General features: G+C 39.3%; 1 protein-coding gene across 6 annotated transcripts in view; it reads left to right on the forward strand.

The window, feature by feature from the left end:
• The first annotated feature begins 327 nt into the window (after positions 1 to 327).
• The window catches only part of SNX13 (sorting nexin 13), a 150,461-nt gene continuing 131,457 nt past the window's right edge, over positions 328 to 19,331 (forward strand). For 3 of the 6 annotated variants that reach the window (XM_060196134.1, XM_007534484.2, XM_060196135.1), the window contains exon 1: positions 328 to 462. In XM_060196134.1, the coding sequence (XP_060052117.1) occupies positions 451 to 462 (12 nt within the window). In that variant the 5' untranslated portion in view covers positions 328 to 450. The remainder of the gene's footprint in view (positions 463 to 19,331) is intronic. The other 3 variants (XM_060196131.1, XM_060196136.1, XM_060196132.1) reach the window with 2 other exon arrangements.

The raw sequence follows: 19,331 nt of genomic DNA on the forward strand, positions 1-19,331 counted from the left end.
AACCAACGGCCCCGAGCAACGCAAACGGCGGCGGATCCTGGGTCTACCCTGCGCCGCGGCCTCTCTCAGATTCCTGCGACCCCAAGTCCGCCCCGGTGCTCAGCCCCGAAGGCCTCGCCCCCCGCAGCAAGTGAACTGTCTGTAACCCGTGTCCGCCGCTCCGCGCGCCGGCGCTATGGCGACGGTCACGAGATGCTGGCGGCCAGGGCGCCCGCCAATGGGAGCGCACGTCACGGGGAGACGCGGACGTCGCTCTTCCAAGATGGCCGCGCGTCCGTCGCGAGCAACCGGGCCGGGGGGAAGCCAGCGAAGCCGAGTAAAGCCGCCGCCCGGGAAAGGACTGAAGGAGCTGTTGCCGCCGTTGGCGGCGGCCCGGGCAGTTTTCGCTGCTGCTACGGCTGTTGCCATGCGGCGAGGCTAGGGAGGAGCAAACTTCCCTGGGGTGTAATAATGTTAACTGAGGTAAGCGGCGACGGCGGCCACTGTTTACCTGTGCAATGGGGAAGGGGCCGGCGCCGGTCTGTCAGAGCAAACTGTTCCCCGTCGCGGCGGGCCCGACTCGCCTCTCGGGGGTCCCGGGGCCAGAGGAGCAGCTGGGATTCTACATGTGCCCCCTGGATGGCCGTTGTGCCGACTCGACACAGTCCCACCACCTTCAGCCGCCTGTGCCTCTTTCGCAGTCGCCCGTGGCCCATCGCCCCTGGGCAGTGGCCACCCTCCCGCCGTCGCTGCCCCCGAACTCACGGCCTCCTTGGCAGCGCCCCCTTTCCACCTTGCGCGGGGGCCGCCTCGGTCGCCGGTGCCGCTGGCTCCTGCCCCCCGACTGTTGGCCAGTCCAGCCCCCGGCCTCCAGGGCCCTCCACCTCCAGACTCGGTCAGCACCCACGGTCTGTCACTCGGCCAGACCGGCTTGTTCTCCCTCCCCACTCGAGGAGTGGACCTGCGTGTGGCTCGAGCCGTCGTGGCACCCTCCTCCCCTGCACCCATCACCACCCTTTGGCTTCACTCACGGGGAAATCAGTTCGGTTGAGCACCCACCCTATTGGTTTGCTTAATGGCCAAACCCTTGGTAACTTCTCTGAAACAGCTTTTTTTTTTTTTTTTTCTTTCCTTTTTTTAATTTTGGACTGGAAATCGGAAGGAGGGCAGTTTGGGCCGTCCAGTCAGTTTCCCTTTTTCTCGTGCTTCATGTTCATTACAAAAGTTGACCTTTTGAAGTCGAGTTTCCTTTTCTAGCAATACTGCAAGGGCGAGAGCGGAATTGATGCAACTAAGTTCTTGACCCAAGTTAGCACTGTTAGTAATGTGGAGTGATAAATACGCGTGTGTACAGGTGTAGGTGTCCCTGAAGGGAAATGCTGAAGCTTGTGAATTAGAGAAGTTAGAAATTAGAATTTATGAGGATTCATATGCCAGCTGTCAGGGACTAGTTTGGTATCTTGGAGGATATACTAAGAGGAGGAAACCATTTTAATGGACCATAGGAAGTATTCCTACTTGGGCTAAAAAGAAAAAAAAAGTGTGTGTGTGTGTGTGTGTGTATGTATATGTGTATGTTTATATATGACTGGATTTTGTTATATGCAAAGTGATGAAATAGAAGAACTTACCATTTCAGCTTCTTGATATTGACAAATTTCATATTTTGGCATTTGCTCATAATTATTGTGCACATTATTGTGCACAGTGAAACTGGTTAATTTTAAACTTGTGAGCTGCTTTCTAGCAACTTACTTTGTTTCCAAGTTTCCCATTCCTCATGCTTATTCTTTTCTTGGAGATTATAGTATCTTAAAAGCTTCCATTGACATTTGTTGTTAAGTTTCGGAGGCTCCAGCAGGCCGGGCTAGCGTCGCGGCAGTAGACAGAGATGGAGACTCGGGGACAAACGGCTGGGCTGAGAAACTGCAGTTTAATCTTTTTTCACGAATGGGCAAATCACCACACCATGTGCTTCCCAGTCATTCTCCCTCCCCGGCTGCTGCTGGGACTCTGGACATACTTAGCATACGGGCCAGGCCTGGAGAAAGAGGGGCGCGAAACTTGCAAGGGCCAAACCAATTCTCTCAGAGTTGGGGGGAAGGAGAACAAACCAATATGAAACATAGCAACAGACATTGGCAGTACTATATTAAAAATACTTAATAGTAGCAGAAGTTCTGTTTTTCCACTCAGTGTGATAGTTTGGTGGGAATAAATTGCCTTATAATTTTTCAGTCCTGTTTGTAATGTTGTATGAGGTGATCTCATGATTAAACGTGCTTAGGCTATCTTATTTGAAAGAGTTGTTAAAAGTTCTCATATGAACTCACTGCTGTCTAGAACGATGATAGTATCTTGATTTGGAAAGACTGAACTTCATAACCTGTATTAATATAACTTTGTGTTTCTTTGACATAAGAAATACTAAGTAGATGGTACTAATAAGATGTATTATACTCTAGAGCTTTGTGTGTGCACATACTGTGCATTCTTTCTAAATGACAGAACCGGAATTCCATCATAGGTAGTCCTTTTTAAAAAATTTTTATTTACAAAATGGAAATATTAACAAGACTGTAGGATAAGAGGGATACATTTCCACACACTGCCCACCCCCAGCTCCATATCCAAGGGACATTATGGGGTGCAGAAGGTGGGAGGTCTGGCTTCAGTAATTGCATCCGGCAGGGCTGAACATGGCTGTTGGCAAATAGATCCATACTCCCAGCCTGTCTCTTTCCCTAGTAGGGCAGGGGCCCAGGGAGGCAGGGATGCAGGACACATTGGTGGGGTCATCTGCCTAGGGAAGTCAGGTTGGCATCATGTTAATATCTGGAACTGGGTGGCTGAAAAAGAGTCAAGATATAAAGTAGAGGGAGTTGGGTGGTAGGCAGCAGGTTAAGCACAAGTGGCGTGAAACTCAAGGACCAGCTTAAGGATCCCGGTTGGAGCTCTCTGCTCCGCACCTGCAGGGGAGTCACTTCACAGACGGTGAAGCAGCTCTGCAGGTGTCTGTCTTTCTCTCCTCCTCTCTGTCTTCCCCTCCTTTCTCCATTTCTCTCTGTCCTATCCAACAAGGACAACATCAACAACAACAACAACAATAATTACAACAACAATAAAAAAACAAGGACAACAAAAGGGAAAATAAATTTAAAAAATAAAAAAAAAGTATAAAGTAGAACAAACTGTTGACTAATCATGAACTTAAAGGAAAGAATATTGCAGATGAAGATTTGGGGTCTCCATTTTGGAAAAAGCTAGTAGGTCTATTTTAGATATAGTGTGAAGTAAAATGAGATTAAGTAGTACTTGGATATTACTTATGGTTTTTAATAGTCAATTTATAAATTAGAAAATTGAAATCCAGAGACTTGTGCAAAGTCAAACAAATTTAGTGACAAAGGCACAGCTAGAGCCTTATCTGATTCTCAGTACAGAACTCTGACCAGTTTATTCTCAGTGAGTAGTTTTTACCACTGTTGATAGGTTTTAAATATACTTGTCTGAATGCTGTCAACAGATAAATGAAAATTATCATTATTTGAGAAAGATCTTTGCTTTACCCAAGTGCCTTTTAAAACAGGACTCAGAGATAGCCTTACTTTGAAATATTATAGATACAAAATTTTGCTGAACATTTGTTGCTGTACCAAACTGTTGCTTCTTTTGTTAGTGCCCTTAGATCAGCAAGTTTGCTGGGGGATGTGATTTAACTTTTTAGATTTTAAAATATATAATAATGAGGCGTATTATGTAAGAGTGTCATGTTCAACATGCGTGTACTGTGCTCAGGAAGCAATGAATCTGTGGCTTGATTCCTTTCCACTAGACATTGAAGTAGGTGATATTATCCTTACTAGCCAAATAATAAGACTGATGTTAAGACTTAAAATCATTTAACAAGTTGTGGAACCAGTTCATATTTAGGTTCAGTTCTCTTATTGTAAATTGTTTGCTATTTTTGACAGTATAGAATTTATCATTACATCTTGTAGTAGCCAGTAAACCATCAGTATACTCTATTTTTATTTTATTATTTAGTATTTTTAGTATTTTGGTGGAATATTAAATATATAGATTTACATATATGCTTAGTAAAAAGGTAATGCTAAATATTTATATGAAAGTTTAATCTTAAATTTTGTCAAAATGAACCTTCAGCTGAATTTTTTTTTTTTCCAGAGAGGAGAAACCATGCAAATGGTCAATTAAGGGTAATATCAAGTTAAGCTCAGAGGGAAAATTACTTAGCTGAGCAAATTAGTATGTTTATTGATCTTTGCAATCTGTGAATTATGATAATTGGTGTGAATTGAAAGTACAGCCACAGTATGTCTTTTCTTTTTTGAAGAGGAGTTAGCATAATTCTCAGTTTAAAATTTGTGGCTTCAGTTTGGATTGTTCTTAAGCTGTGTACATACTGACTGAATTATTTTTGTCCAGTTATTTTTTTCTTTTTACTCTTTTTTGCACTGTTGTGCCTCTTTTGTAGTGCTACTATAATACTATTGGCAAAAATTTTGCCATTGTGTACTTTAAAATTATTTGCTTAGGGGGTTGGGCAGTAATGCAGCAACTTAAGTACACATGGTGCGAGGTGCAAGGACCCTTATAAGGATCCAGTTGAGCCTCTGGCTCTCCTCTGCAGGGGGGTTGCTTCACAAGTGGCAAAGCAGGTCTGCAGGTGTCTGTCTTTCTCTCCCCCTCTCTGTCTTCCCCTCCTATCTCAATTTCTCTCTGTCCTATCGAACAGCAGTAACAATAAAAACAAGGGCAACAAAAATGGGAAAAATGGCCTCCTGAAGCAGTGGATTTGTAATGTAAGCACTGAGCCCCAGAGATAACCCTGGAGGAAATAAATAAGTAAAATAAAAAAAAAATATTTGCTTAATTTTCAATCTTTTGTCCTTTAGCTCCTCCCCCCAGTAAACTTTTATTTACCAGAATGAGTTAAGCAACAAAGTATTTGTGACCTGAAAATTACTTAATTCAATTTTACAAATAGAATATAATGAAGTATTTATCAGTATTTTTCCCTTTCCCCTCCATTCCTTTCTTTTCCTCCATTCTTTCTTCCCTTTTTCTTATTTTTTTTAAATTTATTTATGAAAAGGAAACATTGATAAAACCATAGGATAAGAGGGGTACAACTTCTCACAGTTCCCACCACCAGAACTCTGTATTGCATCCCCTCCCCTGATAGCTTTCCTTTCTTTAACCCTCTGGGAGTATGGACCCAAGATCATTGTGGGATGCAGAAGGTGGAAGGTCTGGCTTTTGTAATTGCTTCCCTGCTGAACATGGGCATTGACAGGTCAATCCATACTCCCAGCCTCTTTCCCTAGTGGGGAAGGGCTCCGGGGAAGCAGAGCTCCAAGGCACATTGGTGGGGTTGTCTGTCCAGGGATGTCTGGTGCCATCCTGCTAGCATCTGGAACCTGGCGGCTGAAAAGAGAGTTAACAGACAAAGCCAAACAAATTGTTGAACAATCGTGGATCTAAAGGCTGGAATAGTGCAGATGAAGTGTTGGGGGGGGGGTCCTCAATTTTGTAGATAGGTAGTAGGCATATTTTACTTATATTTCAAAGGGCCTGTGCCTATACTAGTGTTTTTTTTTTTTTTTTTCCTTGCCTGAGCCTGAAATCTCATATGCAGGTGGATCCAAGTTATTGTCTGGGAAGATGATGTCATGGCTGCAAAAAGGACAAGAAAGCTGGATCAGGGAAGAGAGTAGCTCCCTAATATGGGAAGGGGGTATAAATATTGTTGATTATAAACCCCATCACTTTGATATGATCTGGGCCCCATAATTAGCTTAGGAGCCTGTGTGACCTCTGCATCCCTGTAGATCTGAGCTCACATTCTGTGGTTATGAGTAGGAACATCAAGTCTGTTTGGGAATCTCAGGACTTGTGGATTAGGGCCAGAGCTGATGGAATGGCCTGATAGTGACATAAAGTCATCGTTAAAGTATGCCAGTCTCTTGCCCTTATTCAGCTTTTGCAGTCCTTGCTTTGATAAGGTTAGCTTTGGAGTGAGTGAGAGAATTGTAATAGCAAGTAGGTGAGGAGGGTATCTAAGTCTAAGTGGATGCTATTTGATTATGAACTTGATACTGACTCACTACAGACTATTATGTATTTTTGCTTTCAGGTATATATTTTGCCCTAGTTTATGGATACATGTGAACATATGCTCTATCTAATGGGACCTGGCCTATATGTAGGTTTTGGTACTTTGTTAGGAAGTGAAACTCTTGGAATGGAATTAGAGACTACCATGAAAGGAAAGGTCTCACCTAGTGATGAGGGTGAAGGGTTGGCATTCCACACCTGAAGTCTCTAGACACAGTCTGAGATGAAGCATGCTGAGATGGTACTCATTACATTGATTAGGTTGGAATCCGTGGATGCAATATCATTTGGTATGATTTGAGAGAAGCATGCAGGGAAGTGAGCCCCACCCCAGAGGTTCCAGGATTGGGAGAAACAGGCTTTATAGAGGAAGAGGGAGATTTCTGTTGTCTTAGGATTTAAGAAGACAATAGATAGTTATTTAAATAATCACATTGTTTGGCAATTTGGCAAGTTTGGTTAACTTTGAAAAATCCCTTTGTTAGGATTTGCTGTATCATATTTTTCATTTCTTGGAAAGTCCACGGTTGGACTTTCTGGGCTTTTTTTTTTGGTACTGAGAAGATACCTTGTACATGTAGTATATCATCTTGGGCCTCAGTCTTGCATGAACACAAACTAGAGCATTGCCTCTGCATATGTTGTGTCAGTGATTGAATTTAGGACCTCAAACTTACTAGTCCTGCATGCACCCATAATACTTCTCTCTAGTCATTAGTGAATGTTCATTAAATACTCTTGTGAGCTTTTCTTGATGTTTTAAAAACCAATACTGTTAATAACTATTAGCATGTGCTGAATTTATAGAATTATGGCATTTACTGTGAAGGTTTTGCATAAAAGTCAGTTATCAGCTTGTTGACAATTGTACTTTTAAAAATATGTGAATATGGACCTGGGGAGACAGCACAATAGTTATGCAAAAAAGACCTGAGGCATCAAAGGTCTCAGGTTCAGTCCCTAGCACCACCAGACCAGAGCTGAGCAGTGGTCTGGTAAAAAAAAAAAAAAAAAAAAAAAAGAGAAAGAAAAGAAAAAATAGCAAATATATAGTTATTAGTTTTTTAAACATAGATTTTAAGTTGTGTGCAACTGTGGGACACTGGCAAATATTACACAAAAATAGTTTATATTGATTGGGCAATAACTTGCACCACACATGAAATCCTGGGTTCAATCCCTAGCACCACGAGGGGTAACCATGGAAAGTACAAAGGGAACTCCATGCATGATGGAGTGGTACTTTGCTTTCTCTCTTCCTTTTCCTTTCACTCACCCCATCCCCAATTCATGTGAGAAATACAGCAGGGAAACAGGTAAGAGATGTGGCTCAGCCATATTGCACATGTGTGAGGCCCTGTTTTCATTTCCTGGTACTGCATTAAATGTTTGTGTTGTTACTTCCATATTGATTTTTTAATTATCTTTATTTATTTATTTATTGGATAGAGACAGTCAGAAATCAGAAATCAAGAGAGACAGAGAGGGAAAGAGACAAAGACATCTGCAATCCTGCTTTACCACTCGCAAAGCTTTCCCCCTATAGGTGGGGACCAGGGGCTTGAACCTGGGTCCTTGCACATTGCAACAGGAGCACTCAACCAGGTGTGCCACCACCTGGCTCCATTCATAATGATTTTTATTTTAGCAGTACTTCTTGACTTTGTGGTTAAGAAATACAATACAGATGGGAAAAGGTATAAGATTCAGCTCCTTTTAGTGTCAGCATTGTAGTTGTTAAGGGAGTTAAATTTTGTGGCTTTAGTAAATTTGGAAAATTTTTGCTTGCAGGAAGTTAAATAGGTTTGTTGAGGGCAGGGTTGGGATAGGTGTAGCTTTTTCTAGGTGAATTTACATCAGATTGTAAAGTGTTTTAGGTATAAATACTGTGATGGCTGATGCTTTTGTGTTGGTTTGACTGGTGAGTATCCAGTTAATGTTGTTCCTGATTGTGTCTGTGTGTACTAGGTGAGGATGAGATCAGCATTGATTTCTTTAAGTAGACTGCCTTTTCCAGTGTAGGTGACTATCTTACACACACACACACACACACACACACACACACACACACACACACACACACACCCCTATTAAATCTGAAGAATTTTAACACAGAGACTCACAAGAGTTTCATTTGGAAACTCCTGAGATGTGCAGAGTTGTATCTGCGGCAGGTTGGACTTTCTGGGCTTTTTTTTTTTTTTTTTGGCACTGAGATCTTGTATATGTACTATAGCATCTTGGGCCTCAGTCTTCTGTTTCAGATAGAAAGAGACAGAAAGAGACTGTACAACACTGAAACTTTCCCAGTGTGTTGACACTAGTGTGGTGCCAGGCCATGTAACATACTTGGGTTGTGTTTATCCTGAAGGTTTCAGGGCTTTTAAAAACTCCTCTTTCTCTTGTCCATAAATGCTAAGTAAAAAATTATGAAAATTAGTTAATCCTTCAACCACATGAATTATTTTTTAAATTACTAATGATGACACAAAGTCTTCTGTTAAGATCAGTAGCTTTATTGGCATTCAAAGGGTGTTTAGAGATAGGAAATAAATTTTATAAAGGAAGTAGAAGGACATTATTGTCTTAAATGTATCTGGCACTCTGTAGATAACATTATTTAGCATCTTTTGATAATCAGAGTTGAATATTACCAACCATTTCTCAAGAATTTTTAAGGATCATTGTTTAATTTCCCTGTTTTTAGAGGGTTTATAAATACATATATTAAATAGTAATGTTTGATATATTAATCCAACACACACACACAAACATATATATATATATATATATACACACCTCTTTTTCCCACTTTATGGGGTTGGGTGTTAATGGTTTATAGTACAGTAGTTGATACATAGGTACAACCTCCCCATAGTAGGAGTCTACAAGACATTCTCTCCCTCAGCGTTATGTCCTTTTTATATGGCTTTTTTTTTATCCCTTTCAATCAGCAGCTAGTTGATAAATTTGTAAGTGACAGAAATTATTGTTTAGATAAGCCTACAGTCTTATTCAACACATGCATGTCTTCCTTTAAACATTTTGAGGGGCCAGGTGGTGGCACACCTGGTTGAGTGAACATGTTACAGTGCACAAGGACCTGGGTACAAGCCCCCAGTTCCCACCTGCAGGGGGAATGCTTTGCAAGTGGTGAAGCATTATTGCAGGTGTCTCTCTGTCTCTCCCTCTCTATCACCCCCTTCCCTCTCAATTTCTGGCTGTCTCTATTCAGTAAATAAAAATAAAGATAATAAAAAATTAAAAAAAACATTTAAAAATATTAAAATAGACTTAGGAGTTGTAGGTCAGAGTTGTGACTCTGCTTAGATGGATTATTTCAAATTTTATTGACCAGTTTCCCATGGACAGGATGAAAGATACTCTCTCATTATATTTATGGTTATGTTTAAATTGTTGCCTTGATTGCTGTAGGTTTTTTTTTTTTTTGCCTCCAGGGTTATTGCTGGGGCTTGGTGCCTGCACCTCGAATCCACTGCTCCTGGAGACTTTTTTCCTCCCTTTTTTTGTTGCCCTTGTTGTTTTATCATTGTTGTGGTAATTATTGTTGTTGTTATTGATGGTGGTGTTATTGGATAAGACAGAGAGAAATGGAGAGAGGAGGGCAAAACAGAGACGAGGGAGAGAAAGATAGACACCTGCAGACCTGCTTTACCACTTGTGAAGCGAATCCCCCTGCAGATGGGGAGCCAGGGGTTTGAACTGGGATCCTTACGCCGGTCCGTCCTTGTTCTTTGTTCTATGTGCGCTTAACCCACTGTGCTACTGCTCGACCCCCTGCTGTAGATTTTTAATATTACCTTTTTTTTTTTTTTAGTAGATATGGAAATACAATTGGCAGTAGGGGTTGGAAAGAAGTAGATGATTGTAGTTTCAAAGATTTAAGGCATTGATTTATCATAAAGCCGCATTTGTCTTTTCATTGCTTTCTATAATTGGCAGCAAGCATTGTATATAGACTTTTGCAGATTATAAAGTATGCTTTATGTGTTGATTAATCATTGTTAACTGTGTTCATGCCTTGTTTATGATTAGTTCATTTCTAGCTTAAATGTGGATTAATAACAGTATAGGATAAAGGGCAAAAAAAAAAGTTTTCTTTAGCTGAGCAAAACAGGGAAAAGGAAGTGATCATGAGGAAGAAAGCAGGTTCTGTATTGGAAGGAGACTTCAGTGCTGGTTAATGAGGAAGAAACCATTTGGTGGCTAAACTATGTGACTTTATGGCATTCCCAGAATGAGGTAGTCCGGATAGGGCTATTGAAACTTGAGTTCTTTGGCTTTACAGACCATCACGTGTCCCCTCAGTTGAAGGACATCTAAAGTTGACTTTCTGTTTCTGACTCAGTTTTGATTTTGATATTTAACCTTGAATATCTTTGAAGAGAGGAAACTCTGGTTTGAAGGTATTGATAGCTCTTAAACAGTTAAATTTTAAGAAAGTTTGAATTGAGTGTAGTCAAGGTGAGGCATACCTTTGTCAACAAATTATGCCTGCCATAGCAGTGAGGCAACAAAGAATCTTTATTATAAGTACAAGTCTCACTTTTTTTTTTCACCAGAGTACTGTTTAGCTCTGGCTTATGGTAGTGCGGGGGATTGAACCTGGGACTTTGGAGCCTCAGGCACGAGAGTCTGTTTGCATAACTATTATGCTATCTACCCTCCACCCCAAGTCTCACTTTTAACACTTTAAATTATGATGTGACTTTGGCCAGATGCTATTTAACTTTCTGAACTTTAGTTTCCACTGTAAAAACTGTAGTAATAGTCATTTAACTGTTCTCATTTGTTGTTTAGATAAAAAAAGGTGATAGAAGGAGTATTGGGTCTCTACAAACTACCAATCATTAATACATCTGTTAGTTATTACATTAGTTTTTTTTTTCCTTCTGTACATCTTACACTAATGCAAATTTAAGTCCTAGACTTCATCTAGCTATATAGTTCACTAGTTTCTTAGTGAGTGTATGAATCCCAGGCCAAAAAAACCCTTAGCATTGGTGCAATTATAGGACAGATATGGAGTAAGTTAAAAGAAGAGAAAAGGGAGTCGGGCTGTAGCGCAGCAGGTTAAGCGCAGGTGACGCTAAGCTCAAGGACCGGCGTCAGGATCCCGGTTCGAGCCCCTGGCTCCCCACCTGCGGGCAGGTCCCTTCACAGGCGGTGAAGCAGGTCTGCAGGTGTCTGTCTTTCTCTCCCCCTCTCTGTCTTCCCTTCCTCTCTCCATTTCTCTCTGTCCTATCCAACAACAACGACATCAATAATAACTACAACAATAAAACAATAAGGGCAACAAAAGGGAATAAATAAATAAAATTAAAAAATTAAAAAAAAGAAGAGAAAAAACAAAATAGGTGAAAGGGGGAAAAAAAACTAAATAGGTAGATAGGAGGGATATTTTTTTAATTTAATTTATTTTTTATTTATAAAAAGGAAACACTGACAAAACCATAGGATAAGAGAGGTATAACTCCACACAATTATAACCACCAGAACTCCTTATCCCCTCCCCTCCCTTGATAGCTTTTCTATTCTTTAACCTATTCTTTTTTATTCTTTAATTCTGGGGGTATGGACCCAAGGTCATTGTGGGATGCAGAAGGTGGAAGGTCTGGCTTCTATAATTGCTTCCCCGCTGAACATGGGCGTTGACAGGTTGATCCATACTCCCAGCTTGCCTCTCTCTTTCCCTACTGGGTTGTTGTTGTTTTTGTGAGTGGTAAACTGATTCCTGAGAGTTCAGAAAATGAAACTCTAAAAAAACCAATTTGAAAAAAAGTTGTCATACTTGAAAGTTAGTGTGTACACATTCTGAAATACTTGTGGGAAGTGAAATGCTTTATTTTCATTTCATGTAAATTCTTTTATTCGTAAAAAGTATTACCTAGGGTGATATTTGTAATACTATATATAGTTTATAGTAATTATAAACTTTATCTTATGTAACAGATTAATGCTTATGAATTAATCCATTTACCAACACAAATCATTTACAATTTGGTAGACACATACTAAATTCTGGTGCTGAAATGGTGAGTCATCTCTGAAACTTGCTGTCAGAATTCACTGTCGTGGCTGACTTGTGCCACTTAGCTCATAATTCAGCTTAAACCTTGAAATCTTTTGTCAGAATAAGGCAATATGATTAAAGGGTGAGAGATGAAAGAGAAGAAAAGATGGGAGAATATAATAAAAAGATTACTTGGATTAGCTTACAACATCACGTGTAGCTTGCTACCAGTTTGAGTGAGGTGGTAGTTGTAAAATGAGCTTCTTGCCCATCTCTACTGATTGTATTTGCTTCAAGCTAATCCACAGTGAGAAATTGGGGGAAAATAAGGATGGATAAGGAAAAGAAATTCTGTGAACTTGTCAGTCTGGTCTCAATTTTTAAAAGGTCTTCAAAAATTTCTTACAACCCCAGCTGAATTCCATTATCCTAGTGAAAATAATTCTTGATCCCTGTCCCCACATATTATGAAATTACTTGCTGTTATGCCAATCTTGAAGATAGGGCTCTCTCGTTTTATTCCTAGTTCATGAAACAGAGCTTGATATTTGACATTCATCTTTAAGTACTTGTTGAATGAGTGAATGAATGTTGAATACTTCACTAGTAATATTAAGATACAAGTGAAAAAGTTACCAAGACAAAAATTATTAAATTTTTTGATTATTGGATAGAGATAGAAATTGAGAGGAGAGGAAGGAGATAAATAGTGAAAGAGACAAGAGAGACAGCTGTAGCCCTACTTCACCATTCATGAAGCTTTCCCTCAGCAAGAGGAGACCAGGGGCTTGACTCTGGGTCCTTGCACACTGTAATTGTGCACTTAACTTGGTGCACCACCACCTGGCCCCCCAAGACAAAAATTATTTATGATAAATGTAAGCTACCATATTAATTTTCCTTCAAGATTTGTTTGTATATCTGGTAGCTTTTTCTTTTCCTAATAGTTTACTGTGGTTGAATGCTTGTGTCAAGGATCACAAAACAAAAGTTCAATAAAAGAAGCTGAATACCAGTCTTAGAGTTAGGATTGTGATGCTGTCTTGTTTTTTATTATGATTTCATGTTTGCCACTTATAATTTGTGTGTAAATCTGTATGCATATGTGTTATATATACATACATATATGTGTATATACACAAACATATATATTCTCTTTTATAAGAGCAAGAGGTACACATGCCACACTACTTATTTTCTGTTACTCTTTCTTGGATTGCTGGGATCAAATTGAGGATCTCACATTTGCAGGACATGTGCTATGAGGCTGAGCCACCTTTTTGACCCCAGAAAATTTGTATTTCTGAATTATATACACTTAAAGCATTGCTTATAAATAGTATATGGTATTGATTTTTGTAAAACTTTGTTGAGTTTTGCTGTTTGTATAACCTTTAATGCCTCTGAAGTATGAGTAAGATTGCGGTTATGAATTCCAAAATATTTTAAATTAGGCAGGGATGATGGGGGGTGAGAGTGGTGTACATTTTAAGGGAAGGCAGCTACTACTACACAGTCTTGATTAAAAATACTTCTCAATGCCATTATTAGGTCATTTTGCCTAACCATGATTATGTGTAGGGAAATAATATGTACCAGAAAATTGGGATAGAATAATTCTGTGTTCAACTGTGAAAATTAAATAATTTTATTTAATGATCTTTATGTTAGTGTAAGAGACCCCTTATACATCAGCTGGAGTATTGCATCATTGTTGGCTTCTTGTACTGTTTTCTCCAGTTTCCTGAGGGACCTTTATTATGATGAATCTATGAAACCTGCTTTGTTTTTGACCTTAGCCCTGCATTGTTGGAATCCTTAGATGCTACTTTATTTAAACTTGAATTGGTTTTGCTCTTGTCCTGGAGCTATTTTCAGCCTTCGTGTAGTTTGGCAATGGGGAGCATGTGATTCTTCCTATTATAATTTCACTGTGGAGTTTTATTACTACATACGTGTGTAGAGAATGGTTTTTGGATTTACTGTTTTCTGGGCTCTGAGATTATGAAACTATAGTTTTAAAGAGTTAAGTATAAAAGAAAACGTTACTATTTAGATGTTTGTTACATGCAAATTGAGAAATACAGATTGATTTTAAGGTAATGGTACTAGGTTTTACGCAGTTTCTTCAAGCTAAAATACTGTATTTTAGAGTTTGTTCTTTTTAAAAAATATTAATGAGATGGGAAGAGAAACAACTATAGTGTCATATCACTCTGGCTCATGCAATGCTAAGAATTGAACACAAAGACCTCATGTTTGATAGTCCAAGACTTTATTCACTGCTCTGCCTTCTGGTTTGCTCTTGACTTCTCTTCCTAAGTTTGAGGTACTATGTTTTTTTCTTCAGAATTTTTCTCAGGATATTAAAATAAGACTGCAAGTATTAATATCAGTTACTTCTGCTATTAATTAGAAATATCTTGTATCCATTGTTCTATTTAAAATTTTATTTATTTATTTATTATCGGATAGAGACAGAGAGAAACTGAGAGATAGAGAGACACCTGCAGCGCTGCTTCACCACTCATGAAGCTCTCCCCCTGTAGGTGGGACCAGAGGCTTGAGTCTGGGTCCTTGTGCACTGTAGTGTGTCGGCTTAACCAGGTATGCCACCACTTGCCCCCCTTGTTCTCTGTTACAGTCCTAGAGACTTGAATCTAAGATTAAGATGATAGCAGAGGAGGTTTCTACAGAGACATTTCTCTTTGTTTTTCAAAGGCTGCCATCCCATTGTGAATTCACAGGACCTTTTCTCGGTGCTTGTCTGTCCCTTAGAACATCATCCCTATTGGATTATGGACCCACCCTAATGATTTAATTTAACCTTGTTAGATCCTTAAAGATTTTGAATCCAGGTGTCAGAGGAATAGTTAGTTCACTGGATAGATTGCCTACCTTGCATGTGATAGACAGACCTGGCACTACGTGGGAATGCCATGGCACCCAAAGGCAGCTATGGTGCTCTGTTATCTCTCCATCTCTCTATCTCTCTTCTTCCATCTGAGTGATAAAGTGGTCCAAAGCAGTGAAGTGGAAAATGCATGAGGCCAAGATCTTGCTTCTGTAAATACCTGCATGGTGGGTTAGGACTTCACATTATGAGCTTGAGAAGGGAGTAGAAGTCCACTCCCAAGGCATATATATTTTGTAAATGTGTATGTAGGTAAATGTTAAAGTTGTTGCAGTAGTCTAAGCATGGTAAAAGTTAACAGGAATCAAAGACAGTGGACTAGAAGGTGAAGACAATTTGAGTGGTGGCACATAACAAGGTACAGAAAAAAAAAGATAATCTACAAATGAATGTATATGTTGATTACTTAAAATTTAGATAAATCAATTAGATTTAAGATTACTTACAATTTACTAAGAATGTGTTACTGTAAAAGTTTTGTAAGTTAAAGTCTGGGGGCTCAAAATATTCAGTCAAATGGTAACTAATGCAGAATTTTTAGGATTACTGAAGTTAGTGAGATTTTCTTTGTGCTGAATGGAACTCATGAGTGTTAGTCATTTATCTAAGCATACTAGTTGCAAATTGAACATTTCTAGTTTCTGAAGTAGATTGTGTTGTTGGTCTCTCTTTTATATGCGGTTCCTTGGATTTGAACCTGTTCTGTCGGTTCAAAGTGTTTTGATCTTGGAAAGGTTTGAGCTTTAGTCTTCTCATCTGTGTGATTTATAAATTAATGCTATGTAATTAACTTCATAAGGTTGTTCATAAGTACTTATTTTAAAGGCTTTTTTTTTTTTAAGTTGGACAGCAGCTTCACAGTCTCTTGACTAAAATACTTCTCCAAGTTACTCTTACATTATCACTCATCTGTGATTTCATTGTATACTTAAAAATAATGTGCATCAGAAAGGTTATATAAAACAGTTCTGCAGTTAAAGTGGTGTGCAATACATGTTAACTACTATGCTCAGTGTTTCCCACAGTAATGCTGAATAAATACTAGGTTTTATTATTTCCTCAGATATAAATAGCAAGTAGTTTATTTTTACAAGTTAGCATTCAGTGTTTGAAGTTGTTTTGTGTGTTCTCTTTGATTCATTGAGGAAGTTTTAAAATGCCAAATAAAACAAAGTAATTCTCTCTGACCTTAATAATCTAATTCTTTGATTACTTTATAGCTCAGACTTTGCTAACTTTAAATATATGCATTGCATTCAGAGCTTAATTTATAATGCTTATTAGGAGGAAATCAAGAGAATTGTCTGATAACTTAAATACCAATTGATCATAAGTAGAACTTTTGATTACTATGTTTTTTCTACCCACTAAAGTTATTACTGTAGATGAAGTGAAAGATAAATTATAGTATGAAATTAAATTATGCTTTAAAAATGCTAGTGTTAAATAGTATTCTGTGGGGCTGGGTGGTGGCACACTTGGTTAAGTGCACACAATGCACAAAGACCCAGGTTCAAGCCTCCAGCCCCCACCTGCAGGGGGAAAGATTCACAAATGAAGAAGCAGGGCTGCAGGTGTCTCTCTTTCTCTCTTCCTTCCTCTCCTTCCCTCTCAATTTCTGGCTATCTATCCAATAAATAAAGATAATTAAAATAATTTTTAAAAATAATTTAAATACCTTGGGTCCATACTCCCAGAGGGATAAAGAACAGGAAAGCTATTAGGGGAGGGGATGGGATACAGAGTTCTGAAGGTGGGAATTGTGTCGAGTTGCCTTAGGAAATACTTTGGTTCTTGTAAGTGATCAGGTTTTATTTATAGAGTAGCTCCAAATTTATAAGTGCTTCTAATTGTACTTCATAAGGAATCAAAAAGGTGAGAACTGTTAAAATCCCCTTTTTAAATTTAGTCTTGATTGTTGTTAGAACTGTAGAATGGGGAGTCGTGTGGTAGCACAGCAGGTTAAGCGCAGGTGGCGCAAAGCACAAGAACCGGAGTAAGGATCCTGGTTCAAGCCCCGGCTCCCCACCTGCAGGTGAGTCACTTCACAAGTGCTGAAGCAGGTCTGCAGGTGTCTTTCTTTCCCCTTCTTTGTCTCCCCCTCTTCTCTCCATTTCTCTTTGTCCTATCCAACAACGACGACACCAATAACAACAACAATAACTACAACAGTAAAACAACAAGGGCAACAAAAGGGAATGAATAAATAATAAAAAAGAAAATCGAAAAAAAAAAACTAAAAAAAAAAGAACTGTAGAATGAATTAAAAACAAACAAACAAAAAACCAAGGATAGGTTATTATGTATAAAATTTGTGCTTAAGTCCTTAAGCATAATTTTCATACAACAGCTGAGCTGTCTGTATTCTTACAATAATATAGTAAATTTGCTATATTCAGTGAGCGGAGTTTCATGATGATCTGACACATGCATTCTATTGTTGAGTCACCTTCTCAGCCCCGTTCTTTATTTTACTTTTTTTTTATGAATGACTTAGAAACAGTGAAGAAAAAAAGTAAGGGGGGAGAGAGAGAGAGAGAGAGAGAGAAAGAGAGAGAAAGGGAAAGAGAACACACACACAAAACCCTGGTGGCAAGGAAGGAAAAGAAGGAAGGATGGTAGGAAGGATAAGTCAAAAAAATTTAGTGCAGAAAAGGCATTACCTCAAATGCATAACTTCTCAGCCAAGGATGATTTTAGCCTCTAGGAGACAATTGGCAATGTATGGAAACATTTTTAAGTTATCAAAATGGAAAACAGTAATCACAAAAACCAGAGCTGTGAATGTTGCTAACCATTCTGCGCAGCAGCACAGCATCCTAATGCATAGAATAACCATACACAAGAATGAAGAGGAAAAAAATGAGGGAGAGAAGAACAGGAGGAGGAGAAAGAAAAAAAAAAAGAGATTTTTCTATTCTGGATTAAAGTGATGTAAGGGTGTTAAGACTGGGTTAGATCCCAGTTCAAAATGGGGAAAGTTGAACATATTGACAATTAGATGAAGATGATAATAATAATGAAAAAAGCTACTTTCATTAGTTGTAACAACAATGATTGTTGTATTAAAAACAACCCAGGGAGTTGGGCTGCGGCGCAGTGGGTTAAGCGCACGTGGCGCTAAGCGCAGGGACCAGCGTAAAGATCCCGGTTCGAGCCCCCGGCTCCCCACCTTCAGGGGAGTTGCTTCACGGGTGGTGAAGCAGGTCTGCAGGTGTCTATCTTTCTCTTCCCTCTCTCTCTGTCTTCCCCTCCTCTCTCCATTTCTCTCTGTCCTATCCAACAACAAAGCAACGTCAACAATGGCAATAATAACGGCAACGAGGCTGCAACAACTAGGGCAACAACAGGGGGGAAAAATGGCCTCCAGGAGCGGTGGATTCATGGTGCAGGCACCGAGCCCAGCAATAACCCTGGAGGAAAAAAAAAACAAAAACAAAAAACACAACCCTTATTCTTGGAAGATTCACAAGAAGTGACAGTGTCTACTTTAAAATGATTCAGCTACAGCAAAACCAAAAATGACACTTAAAGACTTAAAAGAAATATCACAAATTGCTAACAAATTGAGACAACTAGTATATGAGTCCTAATGATAACATTTTTCAAGGTTTCTATATGTTTAAAATTTGCATTATATTAAAAATACTATTATTGGGGCCAGGTGGGTGACTTAAGGGGTGTGGGGAGGAGTGGAGGCATCTACAGTATTGCTCCATGACTCATAAAGCTCTCCCCCTGCAGGTAGGGGAACTGGGGGTGGAACCTAGGTCCTCATGCATGGTAAAGTATGTGGTCTCATGTCTGAGCCACCACCTGGCCTTTGCACTTATTTTTTTTACAGGTACTTATTTTTTAATTCATTCATTTTAATTTGACAGTACCAAGAGAAGTTGAGAGAAAAGGGGAAAGAGTGAGGGGGGAGAGAAGGAGAAACACCTGCAGTGCTGCTGCTTCACTGCTTTTGAAGCTGCAGGTGTTGAGGGAGGGGGGTTGCTGTTTGAACTCAGGTCCTTGAGCATGGGAACGAATGCATTCAAAATTTGGATTACCACCATCCGGTCGGTCCCTTAAGATACTTATTTTATCTTGAGTGTATCTTGTCTGTTGATGGGTTATTTCCACTTGTTCACAGTTGTGTATAATGCCGCTATGAACATTTGTGTGCAACTTTTCCTATGTACATGTTTTTAAACATAGTAGTAATGGAGTTGACAGGCTTATATGAATCCCTTTGAACAGTTTTCCAAAAGAGTACAAGTA

The sequence above is a fragment of the Erinaceus europaeus genome, chromosome 8 (assembly GCF_950295315.1).
Source record: "Erinaceus europaeus chromosome 8, mEriEur2.1, whole genome shotgun sequence".
NCBI lineage: Eukaryota > Metazoa > Chordata > Mammalia > Eulipotyphla > Erinaceidae > Erinaceus > Erinaceus europaeus.